At 45.6% G+C, this 19983-nt stretch overlaps 1 protein-coding gene across 1 annotated transcript; it reads left to right on the top strand.

Annotated features, from left to right (window-relative positions):
- The first annotated feature begins 282 nt into the window (after positions 1-282).
- On the top strand, positions 283-19827 carry ATP12A (ATPase H+/K+ transporting non-gastric alpha2 subunit). The gene is made up of 23 exons (XM_027699489.1): positions 283-494; positions 2140-2271; positions 3634-3693; positions 4549-4752; positions 5337-5450; positions 5585-5719; positions 6346-6463; positions 6786-7054; positions 7778-7976; positions 8459-8568; positions 9310-9444; positions 9710-9902; positions 10093-10268; positions 11274-11410; positions 12100-12250; positions 14297-14465; positions 15077-15231; positions 15816-15939; positions 16213-16358; positions 17020-17153; positions 18115-18216; positions 19015-19106; positions 19294-19827. The coding sequence occupies exons 1-23, from the start codon at positions 486-488 to the stop codon at positions 19320-19322; spliced, it is 3093 nt and encodes a 1030-aa protein (XP_027555290.1). The 5' UTR covers positions 283-485; the 3' UTR covers positions 19323-19827.
- The last annotated feature ends 156 nt before the right edge of the window (positions 19828-19983 follow it).

Here is a 19983-nt window from a genome sequence, read left to right on the forward strand (position 1 = left end):
ACAGGGACAGTCAGAATCCTGAGGGCAGCCTGGAGCTGGAAAGTCTCGGAAGGAAACTCTTTGCTTCCAGCAAGATGAATAATACACCTGTTCCCTACTTGTGAGCAAACACTACGAGGGAATAATTAGAACCTATCTGACCTGAAACCCACATGCCCATTACTGTGGTATTTTTCCACCTACTCCAGGTGAAACAGAAGATGGGCTGGACCTGGAAGGGGAGGGGTGGAGTGGCAGCACAAGATGCTGATTTATAAAGCACTGGCAAACAGTGCTCTTTCTCCACAGGCTTTGGACAAGGAGCTCGTCCTGCCTGAAGGATGCCAAGGTGGGAGCAGGATTCCAGCTAACATCTGCTGGCCATCTGAGAGGGACCTACCACCTCCTGCACTCCAGCTGCTCCGAGCCACTTCACCTCCAGCTGGGCTTTGGCTTTTCATCCAGAGACTTTTTCACTCCATCAGGAAAGGAATAAACTCACGAAGATGGTAAAGGTGAGTACAGTTGCAAGGGATTGCCCCTCCTGCATTTGTGTTTCTTCTTGAGAAAAAGCAGGAATTTAAGTTTTAATATGCCAATGTATGCTATAAATACATGCTAAGTGAAAAATTGAATTAATACCAGACACTGTTGGGTGTGATCAGTTTGGAGAGGGGAGAATTCCAGGACTGGCTGGTTTGATAATCCACAGGTTCATGAGCACTTGCAAGTGCCAAAATCTGAGATTTTATGAAAATGTGCAGGTTAAAGGTTAAACATAGATCATGCATTCAAGTGATCAATAGATTCTACTAACTTCATTAATTTTCTTTATTATGCTCTTCCAACTGCTGAGTTCTCACAGCAGAGAGCTGTTTTCATTCTCTCCTGGTCTCTCTCCTTTATAGGGATTTGAAAAGCTGAACAGATTTTTGGGTGGGATACATAAAGAGAGGAGGAGGAGGAGAAGGAGGAAGGTGAAGAAAAAAATCCCAATAGATAAAGCAGACTGAGAATCTTCAGCATAACAGAAAGAAATAGAACTTCTTGTAACAGACATGTCCCTTCTCTGGGATATTCATCACCAAACTCAAGTGCTCTAAGAAAGGGATTTCAGCCTTTTAAATCCCCAAACTACTCCTCAGCTCTTTGCTTTTCCCTTCCTCAAGATACAATGCCAAGACTTGAATATTCCACTAGTCAAAGGGCAGCTGAGGGTCAGATGCCAATTTTGAGTTCAGAACAGTATTAAGTAATAAAATGCCCCAATTATCATTTTTTTTCCTCGCTATTTCCATTACTTGAGCTCTCTGCTTTGACTCTCCTGACCCTCTGGTGCTTAATCCATAAGGAAGCCTCCAGAATGGGGTCACCCAATAGTCCTTCCAAGGCCTGGCATGCAGTTTACAAGATAATTAGGAACTGGAACGTTATGATTACAGGAGCTGGTAAATCAGTGGCACAGGAAGTTTGCCCTTCAGAGCACAGTGTTAACTTAAATTAGGAAACAGCACAACCCCCAAGTTATCCCTGAGAGCAAAACATTATCTGAGGTTCAGCAGCATCCCCAGGTCAGCAGCTTCCTGGCAAAAATAAGGGAATATTTTGCTAACTCCCTGTTAGTTCTGAGCTCTGTGTGAGAAGAAGCAGACTGGCTTCTCCCTGGCTCTCAGGTGGTGTTTGCCTCATCTCTCACTTGTGATTGAGTGTAAATATAAATATGTAAATGTTAATTTTAATTAAAAAAGTAACTCTCAAAGTTACACATCTAAAAAGCCCCAGGAACAAGCAAGTTCTCAATGAATAAATTTTCCCTCCGGTTTTCTGCTGCAGATCTTTTGCTTTTCCACTGATCTCTTCTTGGAGCTGATAAAGGACTGGATGGTTTTTACTGACAGTGGTGGGAGCCTGGGCAGTGTTTCCATGCCTGGTGTTGGACCATAAACTGCTAAAAGTGTTGCACATCCCTAAAGGAATCTCTGTAATTTACATTTGGTGAAGTCCTGCCCACGATCACTGTAACACACACTGGGTGGATCTCAGGATAGGACAGGAACTAACACTTTAAGCTGCCAGGAGAAAGGGGCAGCAGTAATTTGCAGGTTGTCTACAAAAAGCAGATTTGTCAGAGTTTGACTTGGTTTTTGTGGTCTTCCACAGAAAAGGTCTGATGTTTACTCAGTTGAGATCTATGGGACAAAAGATCTACAAAAAGCAGAGATTGAAGATGAAGATTTAAAAGGCAACAAGAAAAAAAAGAAGACAGAGGAACTTAAGAAAGAGCTGGACCTGGTGAGTGTTGCTGAGCTCCCATTACACCTGTCAATGAAATCCAGGGAATGAAAATCCTGACACAGGGAAGGATTTGCTTCCTCACACCCCTGGAGTGTGCCAGGAAAATGTTGAGTGAGATTAATACCAAAAATGAAAGACTGATTCTGGTTTAATTAAGCCACCGATGGTACAGAACATTATCTCCCCAAAAAGGAGTCATTCCCCAGATGGAATAACTGTCATCAGTATTTCCTGACAGCTGCCTCTTGCACAGGCAGCCAGGAAACACAGGGAAAGGCACAGAGATTTCCAGTATATCCAAAAGCATGTCTCAGCTTTGAGCCTGGGGTTTTTCCCCCAAACTAACTGCATTGTGCTCCAAGGACAGTGCACTGAGCTCAAGAAAGCTGTGTTTTCCTTCTGGCTTGCTCCCGACCTGCTGGCTGCTCTTGGAAATGTTGCTTCCTCTCCACACATTCCAGTTTCCCAATCTGAAACATGAGGGTAATTATACTGACCTCTTTTTGGAACTGCTTTGAGAGCAGCTCGGAGGAGAGCCTGGATGGTATTTCAGAGGGAAAGGACCCCAAAATGGGCCACTGGCTCTGTGATTCTGTGATAAATTTACCCATCATGTGTCCATGATGTGCCCAGTACCAGCTAAACAGTTCCCAGGCTGTTTTATCTTTGCCACCAGGGGATGTAACATCACCCTCCTGTTTCTAAAGAGAAACCAAAGCACAGACAAGTGAATTGACTCATCCAAGTGCCCATGAATCACCCCGTGAAAACAACTGTGAGATCTCTCAAATTCTTGGCTTCTAAATCTCAGCTCAGCACAGGATATAATTAGGCCAACGATACCACAGAGGTGTCACTGCAGGCAAAGGAGAAGAGCTTTGAGATTTCCCTCTCCCACACCCTTTTTAACCGTGGTTAAAACCTGTTGCCTCTCTCTCTGAGACTTGCTGGTGGATAATTTCACATCCCCTGCCTTGGCAGCCCAGGGCAGAGACTGTTGTCACATGTTTTCTGCCACTGAGCCCTGTAGCACACAAAGAGGAGTTATTTATCTAAAAGAAGCACAGACACTTGTGGCAGGCAGGACTACCACGAACACACCATCCTGTTCTTGTGACAGATTTGCTGGAGGAGGGAGCTATTTACAAAAGCACTCTGCAAATCAAAAGAAAATATCATCTTCCAGCGGAAGATGCTTCGCTTACCAACATGCAGATTGTCTATTAATGAAAGTGGGGTGTCATACAAGGAACGGGATCCGTGGTCCCAGATCCCTGAGTGCTCTCCAGATGCCAAAATTCAAATTTCAGCAGGTTGACATTCTGCTCACTCCCATTTTCTCTGTCTTTTGGAATTCAGGATGACCACAAACTCAGCGTCTCGGACCTGGAGAAGAAGTATGGCACAAGCATTGACAAAGTAAGTCCATGGGGCATCATTAAGGAACTGCCTGAATCAGCTGCCTCTGGGCTCCCCAAAGCTTCCAGAAGCAGCAGGAAAGCATTAATAGATGTGTGTGGGTGCCTACATCCATGCTCCCAGTAAAGCCTAAACCAGCAAGTCCATGTGCAGCTCTGACCTGGATTTAAAGTGGAGTTTCCCTCAAGTCTGAAAAAGGCTGATCTGCTGTTTTGGAATCAAAATCCCTGCACAAAACGTGGCCTCAGGGTTTGCACCAGGATCTCAGCTTTTCTAAAGCTTTTATCTGATATTTTGATTTCACTGCAATTCATTTCTCACTGGCAGTGCCTGTAACAACTTATAGCAAAAGTCAGCAAGGGATGGCTTGGTTTTGGAGGAAATATTACATTTGAGAAACTATGCACCTGAGTCCCTTTGACACCTGACATTTGAGTATCAAAGCACTGCAATGTGGGCAAAGTGCAGACAAGAATTTCAAGAAACCCCTGAGCTACAAACATCTTGTGGAAATACAGAAAGAGCAGCAAAATAACTGATGGGCATTTTTCCCTGGCTTTCCAAACACTTAGTCCAGGTGTACTTGATTTATAACCACCAGAATAAAAACTCCTCCTAATGGACATGGCCCCAGATTCAGTGCTCCAGTAAAGAAATATCTGGGGTTTTTTAGAGCAGATAACTAAAAGCAGCCACTCTGAAATCAGAAAGTTTGGGAATCAAGGTTGTGGGTCACGGTGGCTGATTTGTGACACAAATAACACAGAAACAGCAGCCTGTGCATTTTGTTCTGAGACAAAATAAAATGTGTTTTCCTCTGTGGCTTCATGTTAAACATGTCATTTCCCTCTGCAGGGTCTCTCTAGTGCCAGAGCAGCAGAGGTTCTGGCTCGGGATGGCCCCAATGCTCTCACTCCTCCCAAAGCCACTCCCGAAATCGTGAAGTTCCTCAAGCAGATGGTGGGAGGGTTTTCCATCCTCCTGTGGATAGGAGCTGTCTTCTCCTGGATTTCTTTTGGCATCCAGTTTGCCCAGGGAGCTGAATCACCCTTTGACAATGTAAGTAGATGAATAACCACAAAGTGAGTATTTGACCCTGTGACAATCTAAGTAATTTAAATACTACACAGTTACTCAGTAACTACAAGGAGGCCTCTTATTCTTGCACGACTCTCCCTCTACAACTGAACACTTCTGATAAAACCTCAAATACCTGTCATACCACTTCTGCCTAAAGAGTGCCTATGCAAAGGTTTTATAACCACTGGGCATAATTGCAATACTTGAGTACTCACAAGAGCAATAATGAAGTCCACAAAGAAGTCCAGAGTCTTTGATTAATTCCCTTATGAGTTACACTCTGCTAGAAGTATAATTTGTTTGGGCTTGTGTCAGGTACAGTTTAGAGAAAGCTTTTAGAGACATGGGAACCTTGCTATTACAAGCCCTTTTTATACTCAAAAAGCTTTACTACAACACTTGCAGGGCAAGATTTGAAAGCTCTTTTCTTAAACTGTCTTTTAAACTGACCAATATCTCACTTTCAAAGTCTGCTGAAGCAACAGAGAACTGTGATTTATTCCAGCAGAGGAATTGCTGAACACTTGTCTTGAATTAACTGCATTATGCCTTTTATTGATTAGCTCTACCTCGGAGTGGTCCTGGCCCTGGTTGTCATCCTCACTGGAATCTTTGCTTACTATCAGGAAGCCAAAAGCACGAACATCATGGCCAGCTTCAGCAAGATGATCCCCCAGGTGAGAACCACTGAGATGAGAGTTCATCCCAGTAATGTTCTTCAGAGCGGCAGAAGCACAACGAGCCCAACCCAACTGCACCTCTTGGCAGGAGGTGTAGAGGGTGATTTTTTGGTCACATTTATGTCTTTCAGCAAGCTCTTGTCATCAGAGATGCAGAGAAGAAGGAGCTGCCAGCGGACCAGCTGGTGGTTGGAGACCTGGTGGAGATCAAGGGCGGGGACAGGATCCCAGCGGACATTCGCCTCATCTCCGCTCAGGGCTGCAAGGTGAGCTGGGCTGGGAAGGGCACAGGGAAAGGGGGAAAACAGGGTTTAGAGGCTTGGATCACACAGAAAGGATTTCTGCACGACCAAACAGGACTTGGAAGGGTGCAGGGAAAGAGGGAAAACAGAGTTTAGAGGCTTTTATGACACAGAAAGAATTTCTGCGCACCCAACAGGACCTATTAGAGCTCTAATAGATATAATCTGGTTAAATCAGAGAGCAAAGCTATGCTGTGATGCTCAGCTCATCTAGGACTAACATCTCCACTCCCTGAACATCAAAAGAAGCCATTAGGTCTGTACCACATTCTAGCAATGCTCTTTGCCAGGACAGAGGCAGATACACCAATACATCTTTAAGAGCCTCCACAGACCTGGAAAGAAGGTTTTCAAACCATGTTTTCTTTCAGGCTTCTACTGAAAATCCCTCTGACAGACACACAGCATTGACTGAACTGAATTCCCACAGAAATAGTCTCTGTCAGTGACAAGAGACCTCAGAGAAAAGGCACTGAGAGGTTTTTGTGGCCCTGTCACTGGTTATTAAAAGTGTTGCCATCGTGCCTTCTGGGCCAGATATCACTGTGTGTTACTAACCTTAATATGGGCATGTCTCCATTTCATTAAAGGTGGACAATTCTTCACTCACAGGGGAATCAGAGCCACAGTCCCGCTCCTGTGAGTTCACCCACGAGAACCCCTTGGAGACCAGGAACATCGCCTTCTACTCCACCACCTGTGTGGAAGGTGGGTACAGAGACAAGGGCCTCCAGAAAGGGTCCTGCTAAATCATTGAAGCAATTCTGCTGCAAGGAACTCCAGGGGGGTTTAACTGCTCACAAGAAACTACCATCCCAAGCAGAACAAAACAAAACTTTAAGCACTGGGACAGTCACAGTATCAACCAGCAGGGCTTTTGTCTGAACAGATACCCTGGTCATGCGTGCAACAATCAATTAATTGTGGCTTCCCTGTGGGTTTTCCATCAATAATCCTTTGGAATGTCAAGCTGCAGATGCCTCTAAGAACCTGTCTGTCCTGGAGCTGACAGTTCTCCCTGTCTCTGCAGGCACTGCCACTGGCATTGTCATCAACACCGGGGACCGCACCATCATCGGCCGCATCGCCTCGCTCGCCTCGGGCGTCGGCAACGAGAAGACCCCCATCGCCATCGAGATCGAGCACTTCGTCTACCTGGTGGCAGGAGTGGCCATCTCCATCGGGGTGCTCTTCTTCATCATATCTGTCTCCATGAGGTACAAGATTCTGGACTCCATCATCTTCCTCATTGGCATCATCGTGGCCAATGTGCCCGAGGGACTGCTGGCCACGGTGACGGTGAGTCCGGGTTCAGGTACCACTCCAGTTCTTGCCTGAGTTGTCTTTGAAAGAGGGTTTTGGTTTTTTTCCCCCCATGAAACTGAAAGGATAAACACTTCATTTGGGAATTCTGACGTAACTGAGTCATTAATCTTAAAACCAACAATCCAGTTTGAAATGAGGTTCTTCAAGGACTGTTCTGCCTCAGTCGCTGACCAGCAGAATGACACGACTCATTTCCCCAGAGCCTGTTCCCATTTGGAAAGGAGGACATTGTACCCTAAAAGATGCATGAAAACTCCACTTACTAACACATCTGTGGCATCACTGAAATCCCTGGCTGAGGAGCAGCACTGCTGAGCACTGGTAGCTCTAAAGCACCAGCAGTAGTGCAACAATGAAGAGAATCATTTCAGGATTTGTTAAGTTGGTGACCAGGAGCTCCCCCCATTGTAGGTTCTTCCAGCTAAAACAGCCTCTTAACTGATAAGACATTCTTATTTCTATCAGCAGGCAAGCAGGTTCCTCTCAGCATTGAATGCACTTGTGCTGGTTACAGCCAAACCTTAGGGATTAAAAAGAGAGAGAAAAAAAAAGAACACACTGTAGTCAATCAAAAGCAAAAAAATTCAAATGTTCTCTTCCAAAAACAAAACCCACAACAAATCCCAGGAGTATGTAACCTCACTACACCCCTCTAATCATCCCTCACTAACAGCTGGACTTCTTTGCTCCTGCCAGGTGAGTCTGTCCCTGACAGCCAAGCGCATGGCCAAGAAGAACTGTTTGGTGAAGAACTTGGAAGCTGTGGAAACTCTGGGTTCTACCTCCATCATCTGCTCTGACAAAACAGGGACCCTCACCCAGAACAGGATGACTGTGGCTCACCTCTGGTTTGACAACCAGATCTACTCAGCAGACACCAGTGAAGACCAAACAAGTAAATGTGGCAACGGGGGATGTGGGGAGGGGCAACTCCTTGGATCAGACCTGGGATGTTCACACCTACTGGTGCCAAACTGGTGCCAATGGGAATGTCTTGTGTAGTTAAACCAGACATGTCCTTCCACACAGACGTGCAAAGTCCCTTCTTAGACACGCAGAGATGTGAAAATAAGAATTAATACTGAGTCTGGAGGAGGTTCTACTCCAGAGCCTTTTGCCAACAGTACATTTAGGAGGGAAATGAACAGAGAAACATCATCTAAACAGCTTCACCAGCACTGTTAACTGATGGATGGAATAGTTCGGGCCAAAATGTTTTTCTCTAAAAGAACCTGTCGAAAGAGCAACTTTTTCTCTGCAAATACACCAATTCTGCTGTTTCACACTTAAGCTTCTACCTCTATCCCATAATGTGCTGTAGGATGCAATGATCCCATAGTGGGCTAAAGGATGCCATGTGTGTTTTGCTTCTCTCAGCCCAGCCCTTTGATCAAACCTCTCCATCGTGGACAGCGTTATCCAAGATCGTGACTCTCTGCAACCGGGCGGAATTCCGGCCAGGCCAGGAGAACCTGCCCATAATGAAGGTATTGCCCACTTCACACCAGTTTATTTCCCTTCCTCTGAGGGACAATTTGTTCTGCTGGGCTTCAGGAATCTCTGAGTTCCCTGTACACTCACAAAACACTTAACACAGGGGAAAAACCCCCATGCAGCCAAGAGTATGGAATCATAGAATCACAGAGGATCCTGAGCTGGAAGGGATTCACAATTCCAACTCCTGGCCCTGCACAGGATATCCCCAAGAATCCATGTCTGGGAGTACTGTCCAAACACAGCTGTGCCTGTGAGGGAAAAGGCAACACAGGCAGCAAGAACCTCTACACTAATAATTACTACGCTATTAATTTAATATAGTGAAGGTAAACATGCCTTAATGAATGTCTTTACACTTGACTGCTTGAAGGTAGTAAATTCCAGTGACCAAACTACCAGAACATATGCCTGATTTCTGCTGTTTACTCACCCAAAGTAATTTGGATTTGTGCCTCAGTTAGGTCACCTAGAACTGTGTCACAAAGCCACCACACGAACCTGAGGGTGCTCACAAATCTGCCTTCCAGAACCAAACACTGATTTCCTCTTGGCTGTAGCTCAGCTCTGACTCCAAGGCCAGACATTCCAAATGTCTGTCATAATTTTTCAGGACAACTTGAAGATTCATCGTAGATTCATTGCTGCTAAAGCAGAAAACGTGTTATTGAATCACGGAAGTGGTAAAAAATTACTACAAAAAGTATAAACTGTTCCTTCTTTTGTGCACACAGAGAGTCGTGGTGGGAGATGCCTCTGAAACAGCCCTGCTTAAGTTTTCTGAAGTGATTTTGGGTGATGTCATGGATATCAGAGCACGGAACAAGAAAGTGGCTGAAATTCCTTTCAACTCTACCAACAAATTCCAGGTGCGTTTCATTTTTGGAATTCATTTTATGCTGGACTGTTCCCAGCTTAAACCATTTCTATCACTGGGTCTAATGCAACTATTTGTGACCTGGAAGTCTTAAATTTCCTGTACCATTGAGTTACTGCATTAAGTTATAGCAAGCATAAGAAATTTGATGGAATGTATGATATTCTCGTGGAAGAGAACATTGCTTTCATGGAAAACTAGAAGCAAAAAAGGACCATTTACACTCTTTCAACCCATTTCCCATGTGTGGCACACAGCTCTCCATCCACGAGACCGACGACCCCAGTGACAAACGCTTCCTGCTGGTGATGAAAGGGGCCCCAGAGAGGATTTTGGAGAGGTGCAGCACCATCATGATCAATGGCAAGGAGGAACCACTGGACAGCGAGAAGGCAGAAGCCTTCCAGACAGCCTACATGGAGCTGGGGGGCATGGGAGAGAGAGTGCTGGGTGAGTCCAGCTGGAGGGGCTGCCTGAGAACTGCAGTAAAATGGGATTTAAAATCTTGGCACATCCAGCATGTCTGGAAAAGAGGTTGAGTGCACTGGAGTTCTACAGGCAAGAGCAAACCCCGGTGTCATACAGCAAAACTCTCCCCTTTCTCCCACTGTGCATCACACCAACCCGAGTTTCTTTGCAGGTTTCTGCCACTTGTACCTGCCTGAAAACGAGTTTCCAGACACCTACCAGTTCGACACCGACTCCATGAACTTCCCAACCTCCAACCTGTGCTTTGTTGGGCTCTTATCCATGATTGACCCACCCCGTTCCACGGTGCCAGACGCCGTCTCCAAATGCCGCAGTGCCGGGATCAAGGTAGGGGTTTAACAGGGAAAACCACGGTGATCCTACAGAAATACTCGGGATAACAGAGCTTTTAAGAGCTTCCACCACGTTGTCATGAAGTACCTTTCTAGCAGCAGCTACCAAAAATCTGAACATTCGTTAATAACACCCTAGAACTGTAACTTAAAGAAACTATCAGAGGCAAAACAGTTTAATTTAGGTGGGAATTCGGGTACAGGAACTGCACAGAACCCCCAAACTGGGAATCCAAATTTGCCAAAGCTCAGATACGGCCTCGTCAGACCCATTGCTAGAATACAGAAGCCATGCCAGCTGTAATTACTTGTAAACAGAGTAAGGTGACAGAAGCAACTCTTGAGAAGGCATCAGGACACCAGGGCTACACTTGCCAGGAACTTTTACCCACAGGAACCACAAATCTCAAAACTGTTCAAGTTGAATGTGAAGCAATAATTCCCCCCATTTCACTCCTAGGGGATCCACAGGTAAACTTTCAGCTCTAAGCAGAGGTGAAATCTGTCTAAGTAAAGGAAAATCATCTTTGGAATTGCAGATCTCAGATGAGATGAATCCCAAGCCTGATGAAATTTTCCATAGTCTGAAGACAGATCTGGCAGCTTTTCTTCAAGAAAAACAAGAAAAGGCTGTGTCTTATCTGTCAGGACACCTCAGTCACAAGGATCCATTTTAGGATGCAATATTCTAAGGAGCTCTCACCATTGAACATACCCAATATAGATCCTTACATAAAGGCTTCTTAATTCTGCATTATTCTCACCTTGCTGCCTGTGACATGTTCTTCCTTTACCGCCCTGATAAAACAGCCTCAATAAGGAGAGTCAGAGCCCTGCTGTCGACGTGGAGCTCAGCAATTACTGCTCATAATCTCCCTTTGTTATGCACCTCCGACCCTAAACTGCTTCCTGGTCTTGCAACAATAGATATTCCACCTTATCTCTCTCCAGCCAGGGCAAATCCCTTTGTCACTCACCCCAGTGCTTGTCCCTTGCCCAGGTTATCATGGTCACTGGCGACCATCCCATCACGGCCAAGGCCATTGCCAAGAGCGTGGGCATCATTTCAGCCACCAGTGAGACCGTGGAGGACATTGCCAAGCGCCTCAACATTCCTGTGGAGCAAGTCAACAGGAGGTAAGAGCAAACAGAGCACAGGGAATACCTGTGGGCTCGTTTTCCTGCTCCCTCCACGGTGCTTTTACAGCCCAGTTCTACACCCACCTGCCTTCTGCTCTTCTGTTCCATAACACATTCCCAGTTGTGTCCATCCAATGTGCCATCCCTACCTAAACAGCTCACTGGCTTTCATCTTCACTGCCCTCGAAGAAAACCCAGCAAATTATCCTTTACAGATCCCGTTTGATTCACTGTCACAGCCCTTTTGACAAAACACACAGAAAGCAAAATTCAGAATCACGCTGCCTAAAGACCATCAGTCCAAATTCCTCTTTCACCCACTAAATGTGGAAAAAAAAATAGCATCACAAGAGAAGGATAAAAGCTCTTTACAGGAGGGATGTCTTCCCCTTCTGCTGTCCCTCCCTCCCACTGAGAGGCCTCTTTAAAATGCATTTTCTGCTGCTCAGGAGGAAGCTTCAATGACTCCACCCCCCCCCCGTATCCAGGTAACTGTAATTCACTCCGCATTTCTGCGGCGCCTTTCATTCAACACCTGCTGATTAACAACAAACTGCTTCCGAAATTACCTCCATTTGCTGCTTCCCCACTATCCAGCTGCATTTACACGCTTTCCACGAGTGCACTATTTTTATCTGAGCCTTTTAATTTGAAAATTCACCCTGCTCTCCCCATGGCTCTTGCAGGGAAGCTACAGCAGCCGTGGTTAATGGGATGGAGCTGAAGGACATGAACTCGGAGCAGCTGGATGAGATCCTGTGTAACCACTCTGAGATAGTCTTTGCTCGGACATCGCCCCAGCAGAAGCTGATTATAGTCGAGGGCTGCCAGAGGCAGGTGAGTAAGAGGAGGGGAAGGTTCCATGCCCTCCAGGAGCTTTCCCCAGGTATCAGCCACATGGTAAGAGTGTGGAAGGCAATTCCCAGTGCTCCCTGAGCTCTGTTTATACTCTTTTCACTGAGTAGGAACATTATCTAACAGATTGCCACCAACACTGCCTGGACAGGATCCAAGCCACTCAGATCCTCGTTACACACTCTGAACTCCTGCTGACAAAATGAGCTTTCCCTGGGCTTCAGTGGCTCGGAGCTGTAGCCAGGGTCTGGATTTTGGATCTAACTCTGAGAAGCAGCTGTGCTGCACATAAAGCCTCCTGGGCAGAGACTGCACTGCTTGGGAAGCTGCCTTCCCTCAGGAATCCTTTCAGCCCACATAAAAGCAACATGCTGCCACATCCTCTCATCTTATCTCTAGTGCCCATTCAGACCCATGTGCTGCTGCCCACAGGAATGTTCAGGAGTGAGGTGGGTTAGGGGTGGACTTGGCAGTGCTGGGTAAACAGGTTGGACTTGGTGAACTTAAAGCTCTGAAGGATTTACGATTCTAAAGGTATGAACCCCACAAATTGTCATGGTGTGATTTATTCATGACCAAGCCTTGTGTCTGGTGCTTTCAAAGGCTGTAAATCAACCCACAGAAAGCAGGATTTAAAGACAGTTTGTCCCATCCACGGGCAATATTATGTAAAGGAGTGTGGAGTGCAGCCAGCATAGGAGGCAGAGAAATGACACCTACAGAGCTCTGTAAAAGATGCAAATTGCCATCAAAAAATCCTCCCTTCAGAAATGACATCTTCCAGGTAAATGCTGTGAATCAAAGCCACATTAGTGCCGTGCCTGGACTTTGTAGAGAAGACATGGCACAAGACATTATTTTAGTTTTGTAGTTATGCCAGCACTAAGCTCTCCAATCAGCATTATCAGCTCGTTGGGTTTAAGCCTGGGCTGCTTCCAGGAGAGTGAAGAAAAAAAAAAAAAAAGATAAAAAAAGAGATGAAATGGAAAGATGTTATTTTTTGAATGGTCTCTGTTTGGCACATGGTGGGTAAACGTGCTCTGCACTGCTCAGACACCCACATTCCTGGGAGATTTGGCTCTTTAAAGGGTGGAAAGGAACACCCTCCCCCCTCAAAACTCAGTCTCCACGCTATGTTTAGTGCTTAGAGCTTATAAGCCCTTCTGTACATGGCATTATTTATAGGTAGTGACACTGAGCTAAATCCCCCCAGGGACAGGACACTCAGCATTTCTATTAATCACTTTGTCAGGCTTTTTCTCACTTGGAACACCCTGTATTGCATCAAACCACAAACTCCTGCATCAGCTAGAGCAGGACCTTAAGTTGCAGGATAGTTCCATGGGAAGATAACAAAGAAGTTGAGCTGGATAAGCAGAGTTTACCATCTTTTAGATTACTAGAGCAATTCTAGCCCAGGTTGGTGATGGCCAGAAGGTGTTGGGATAGGATGGGAATGGGCTCTCACTCAGCAGTTACATAATTTACAGTTAGGATGAAACCTGGCTGATTCTGTAGGCACTTCACAAAACAACCCCCAAAAACAGGACAGAGCATGTTGTGGCAGCCAAATATCCCACAGATGACAGAGGTGAACCTGGGTCTGCTCAGACAGGGATAGACCATATATATATATATATAGGTGGATATCTAAATCTTTCAGCTTATATTCCACAGAAAGAAGCTATCAGATTAATTGCATTTGAAGTGCATCTAACTGAGGTGTCTACTCTGTAGGATGCAGTAAATCACATCCCTGAATTTTCCATATTTCTGCTATAGTAGGAACCTAAATGACCAACTCAGAGACAGACATTATCACACCAAAGCCCGAGGTTGCTGTCCAAACCCTACCCACCACCCCTCTGATCCCTGGCTGTCCTCTGGGGGTACAAAGAGGATTCAGAACTTCCCATCAGCATCTTTTTTCTAGAGATGCAAAGAGTGTGCTGAGAGCAGCCTGTCCTTAGGGGCAAATAACCCCCATCTCCTCCCCAACCCACATCTGGATCCTTTTGTGTGTTCCAGGGAGCAGTTGTTGCCGTGACTGGAGATGGAGTCAACGACTCCCCCGCTCTCAAAAAAGCAGATATTGGAATTGCCATGGGCATTGCTGGCTCTGATGCAGCTAAAAATGCAGCTGATATGGTTCTGCTGGATGATAACTTCGCTTCTATCGTCACAGGAGTGGAGGAAGGTAAAAAATAACGTTGCTCTCCACTTTCTGAGCTGAGAGCTGCTGTCACACAGCACTGGCCAGGCCTCCTGATCCTTCCCCCCTGCACTCACCTCCTCTTTTTTTTTCTTTCTGGATTTGGAGATGTGATTTTGGTATTTGGGGAAATTGCAAATTAATTAAGAGTCATCCCCTCTCTCACACAGCATTGATTTGCTACTGCTGTTTGATCAAGCTCCAGACAAAAGCACCTCCCAACTTGTTCCCATGAGTTTGGAGCCTCACAAAGATACAAATTGTTTTCTCTACGTTTTCAGTCTGTTATTTGCTCCACTCTCACCATAAAGATTCTGGGGTTTCCATTAAAACCACAGCATGTTGTGGAATGGGACTTTTCCCCTCAAACTTTCTCATTGAAAGAGGGTTTTTATTACACTTGAATTTTCAGGAGGCTCTAAGGGAAGGCAGGTTAGCAGTTAAAAAAAAAAGGCAACAAAAATAACCTGTAAAATGCATGAGGAAAGTCAACACAAGCAGTAAATGTTTTCACTTCGTTTAGTTAAAAATGGAACTTTTTTTCCTGGAAAATACTTAAGAATTCACTTTTACACAAGCGTCTCCTTCTCCCCCAGGCCGCCTGATCTTTGACAACCTGAAGAAAACCATTGCCTACACCCTGACCAAGAACATTGCTGAGCTCTGCCCCTTTCTCATCTACATCATTGCCAGCATTCCGATGCCCATTGGCACCATCACCATCCTGTTCATTGACCTGGGCACAGACATTGTAAGTTGGGGGTTTGAAGTCATTTTCTGCTGGAATGTCAAGCCAGAGGGGCTGGGTGTAAGAACAGAGGAAGGTTTCCCTGCCTTACCCTGCAGCCCAGTAACAAGGTAGTGAAAGAGGAAGTTAAAAGCAGTCAAGGATAGAGAAAGAAGAGTAGAAAACAACAACTACCTGCAGAGGGGGAGCAGGAAGCAAAGCCTTCTGATCTGTGCTGACAAGAACAATCAGCAGTGAGCAAATACCAGTGTTTCAATCAAGAGATCCCAGAAATCACTGCAGTTACTGCAGGGATGAACACCAGATATTTCACCAGAGCCAAGGCATCTGAAAGGCCCTTTAATGTTTTTTTTCACATCCTCCAGCTCTTTCTGTTGTCACGGGATCACCAGATCTAGGAAACAGTCTCAGACTCCCCTCAAACCCTTGAAATGTGTCGAGGGAACACCCCAGGGATCCTTCTCTCCCCTCTGCTCTGTGTATCCTGACAAGAACAGAACCACCTGAGAACTGAAATTTTGCTGATAAACACCCGAGAAACGGGCCAGTGCTGCCCCCAGGGCTCTGATGGGTTGTTTGTGCTGCAGATCCCCTCCGTGGCACTGGCCTACGAGAAAGCTGAGAGCGACATCATGAACAGGAGACCTCGGAACAAGAGGAAAGACCGGCTGGTGAACGAGCAGCTGGCTGTGTACTCCTACCTGCAGATCGGTAGGTTGGCCTCCCAAACACTGCCTGGCATCAGCAAAGCAAGACAGAGCCAAGCTGATCCATTTCTTTAAAAAAGCAGAGAACTGAAACTCGACTCCCTCCTCGGCAAATTTACCAACTCCCTTCTATTATTCAACACCACAATGGGGTTTTATCTCCAGGGAGCAAGAAACTCGGAGCACCCAGAGCTCTAAAACTACCTGTAAACTCATGGCATGTTCCCCAGTGCTCCTTAATCTGGTTCTTCCTCATTGCAGCCCTTTGATTTTGCAGGTATCATCCAGTCAGTGGGAGCCTTTGTGACCTATTTCACCGTCTATGCTGAGCAAGGTTTCCTCCCTTCCACCTTGCTGGGCGTGAGAGTCAACTGGGAAAGCAATGACATCAATGACTTTGAGGATTCCTATGGACAGCAGTGGGTAAGGAAGCACTGAAAATTCCTTGCACTGCCTCTCCTCAAAAATTCTATACTCTCCTCAAAAATTCTATACTCTCCTCCAAAATAAAGAAAGGAAAATGAGATTTAAACGCAATTATAATTAGTTGCCACGCAATGTTCCTTCAGGATACACTCTTCAGAGCTTCCTGGCACCCAGCTTTCATTCAGCCTCCATCCCTTCATTCATTCTTCTACAGTTTGCCCACTTTCTCATTCAGAGCCTCTGGAGATGCACCTTCTTCCCTGGACTGTATGTTTAGGCCCATCCAAATCAATCACAAGCATCATCTCTCAGCCCTGCTTCTGAACAGCCCCCCTGCCAAGTACTTTGCAGTCTCTGCCTCCCCCTTTCCCTCCTCACTCCCCCTCACTCATCCTGCAGAAATCACAAGGCAGAAGGCACTAATAAATGAATACAAACACCTCCTCACCCCCAGCTCGTGCTGCAGCCTCGTGACTCAGGCACAGCACCTGTTGGACTAAAACTGGCCCAAATCTGATCCCTGTGGATCTAAATCCGGAATAACTCTGCATTTACACCTTGGGAGCTGAAATAAATCCCGCTCTCGAGTTTTGCAGCCTCCTGCACGAGATGTGAGTGTCTGATAGAACACTCCCTGATTTTTTCCTTCTCTTTGCAGACTAAATACCAGAGGACCTATCTGCAGTGGACGGGCTACACGGCCTTCTTTGTGAGCATCACCATTCAGCAAGTTGCTGACCTGATCATCAGGAAAACACGGAGAAATTCCATTTTCCGGCAGGGCCTTTTCAGGTGAGTTTTGCAGATTTGACACGTGGAATCCCAGAATGGGTTGGGTTGGAAGGGACCTTAAAGATCATCCAGTTCTACCCCTTTGCCACCTTCCACCAGACCAGGCTGCTCCAACATCCAGCCTGGCCTTGGACACTTCCAGGGCTGGGGCAGCCACAGCTTCCCTGGGCAACCTGTGCCAGGGCCTCCCCACCCTCACAGTAAGGAATTCTTTCCTAATATCTAATCTAAAGCCATGTTTCAAGTTATCCTACAGCTCATTTCAGAAGCAGGTCAGCTCAGTGATTTGACCCACTCACGTTCAGCCTTTGCACAAAGACCAAGTCTGGCCTCAAGCAACCACAAATCTCAGACAAACATTTTACTCCACCCCCCCTTTCCAGCTTTCTTTTAAAGTAAGGCATTGTATTCATTATTCTGAAAATGCATCAGCTTTAAACTAACTCTCCATTCATTAAAATGCTCACTATAAAAAAAAAGGGGAGTTTCCTTTCCAGATTATTTTCTCAACTTCTTTATGTAGTTATCAACCGATAGCACGTTTGGAGCTCTCTGAGATAACTCCAGGCTCCAGAAGGGGAAATACCAGTTGGCCACCCTCTGCACCCTTCAATCCCATGGGAGCCAAGGAATTCAAAATATCTACTGGGACAGAGGCCACAGAGGAAAGCAGGCATTCACCCCCAGCATTCCCGATAGGAGGAGGATTTGTTCTCCATCCTTTATCTGCAGGGCCAGAGCCCACACCTGTGTGCACTTCCTGCTTCCATCAACACCTGAGTCACGCTGGGCACACTCCCAGTGCACACTGTGAGCATCCCAAAGCTTGCTGAGAGCTGGGAATGCTGCCAGGGAGAGCAGGAGCACGTGCAGCACCGGGCAGTGCTGCAGAGCCCACCCCGTCATTCCAGCTGTGTCATTCCAGGGGGCTGTAACTCCTCCTCTTTGCTCTTCCCTGCAGGAACAAAGTCATCTGGGTGGGCATATTTTCCCAGATAGGAATTGCTTTGATCCTCACCTATGGCCTTGGGCATGTTACAGCCCTGAATTTCACACCTCTCAGGTGAGTTTTGGTGCTGCTGAACTTCCCTTGCCCTCCACAGACAAACACAACAGGGGAGCAGGGTGTCCATGCAGCACCACTCAAGGGTAAATACTGAAGAATATTCGTTATGAAGAGCAGAATGGGCCATTTCTTAACCAAAAAGGACATTATTATCATGATTTCCACATTATTCCATAGATTTACTACTGAGGATCCAGAAACCTGCCTGTGTAAAGCAAACATTTTAATGTGGGTTTTTTTTCCAGCATCTCCAATGTTTTGGTGAGAATAGAGAGCATTTAACTTTTATTCTAAGTAGATCACCCTCAGAATAGAGAGCATTTAACTTTTCTTCTAAATAGATCACTCTCAGAATAGAGAGCATTTAACTTTTATTCTAGCTAGATCACTCTCAGAATAGAGAGCATTTAACTTCTTTTATTCTAGCTAAATCACTCTCAGAATAGAGAGCATTTAACTTTTATTCTAAATAGATCACTCTCGGAATAGAGAGCATTTAACTTTTATTCTAAATAGATCACTCTCAGATATGCTTCATTTCTCTGCCATTTTCAGAGGTTGTAATACCACCACCAGGCAATGTTTCCTTCTGAATAGGATCTGGAATACATTAATTCAGCAACTATTTAAGATTGGGAGGCTTTGTAGGCACATTTGAGTGCTTAGTTAAGACAAAGAAAAGAGGCCCAACAGTCCAGATTCTCTTTTAGTGACACCAAAGAGCACAGAGAGCTCAGAATGGCAGCTGGGTGGTTGTTAATGCCTCTGACTGAGCCCCTCTTCCCACCCTGCCAGGTTCCAGTACTGGTTTGTGGCTGTGCCCTTTGCCATCTTCATCTGGGTCTATGATGAAATCCGTAAGCTGCTCATCAGAAGGTACCCAGGAAGTAAGTACAGGATTCTTCCAGTTTAATATTTTGATTTACTGTGTCTATTCCTACCCTTTCACTCACATACACCCCCACCCCCCAGCCACCACTCACAGGTGGCTGCTTAAAAACGAACCATTTGTTGCCTTTCTGAGGGAAAAAAATAACTGATTTCTTTTTTCTCCTCTCCCTTCTCCTCCTGCAGGTTGGTGGGACAAGAACATGTATTATTGAAACAGTCCTCACCAAAGGTTTTCTTCCTCCTCCTCCTGGAGAGATTCTTCCCCACCTGACTCAGCCTCTGCTGCTTTCAAGTCCTGCCTGTGCAATATTAAGCATGGATTTGCCCCACGATGGGGTGAAGTGATTTCATGAGCTTAATGAAGAAATAAGGACTTTAGAGGTTGATGAATTACCTCCCACTGTACTGTAAAGCCAAGACTTGTCTAGAAATTGAAATACTACCTATTTTTGTAACGACTACAATCTCCCCTCATTCAAAGATGAAGTTGGAGAGCACTCTGAGAGGAAAACACACACAAAGGACAAAAAAAAACCCAAACAAAAGACAGAAATTCCATATAATCTAAGGCATTGATTTGCACTGAAGGTGTCGTTTGCTGATTTTGTTCTGGTTGGAAGTGAATTCCAAGCCAGTGCATACACAGATCTGTATTCCCTTACCAAGGGTAAAAGTGCTGTATAGGAATAATTTGATAATAAAACTTTTTCCAGAAAACTGTTCTCCACCTTGTTTTCTTATAAAGACTGAGAAAAACTGAGTGGAACAGGGAAGGACCCGACCTCTGCCAGGTCACAGGGGAAAAAGGTGCCCCCCTTTACAGCCCAACATACTTGAAATACCTCTTTTGACAAATTTGTTTGTCACAAACCA

This window comes from Neopelma chrysocephalum, unplaced genomic scaffold (assembly GCF_003984885.1).
Source record: "Neopelma chrysocephalum unplaced genomic scaffold, ASM398488v2 Primary Assembly neopelma1_138, whole genome shotgun sequence".
Lineage (NCBI taxonomy): Eukaryota > Metazoa > Chordata > Aves > Passeriformes > Pipridae > Neopelma > Neopelma chrysocephalum.

What these genes read in the sequence shown, in the direction of transcription:
- ATP12A (XM_027699489.1), top strand. An exon ending in CTGAATTTCACACCTCTCAG is followed by an intron (nt 18,217 to 19,014) that starts GTGAGTTTTGGT and finishes CCACCCTGCCAG; the next exon opens with GTTCCAGTACTGGTTTGTGG. An exon ending in CATCAGAAGGTACCCAGGAA is followed by an intron (nt 19,107 to 19,293) that starts GTAAGTACAGGA and finishes CTCCTCCTGCAG; the next exon opens with GTTGGTGGGACAAGAACATG.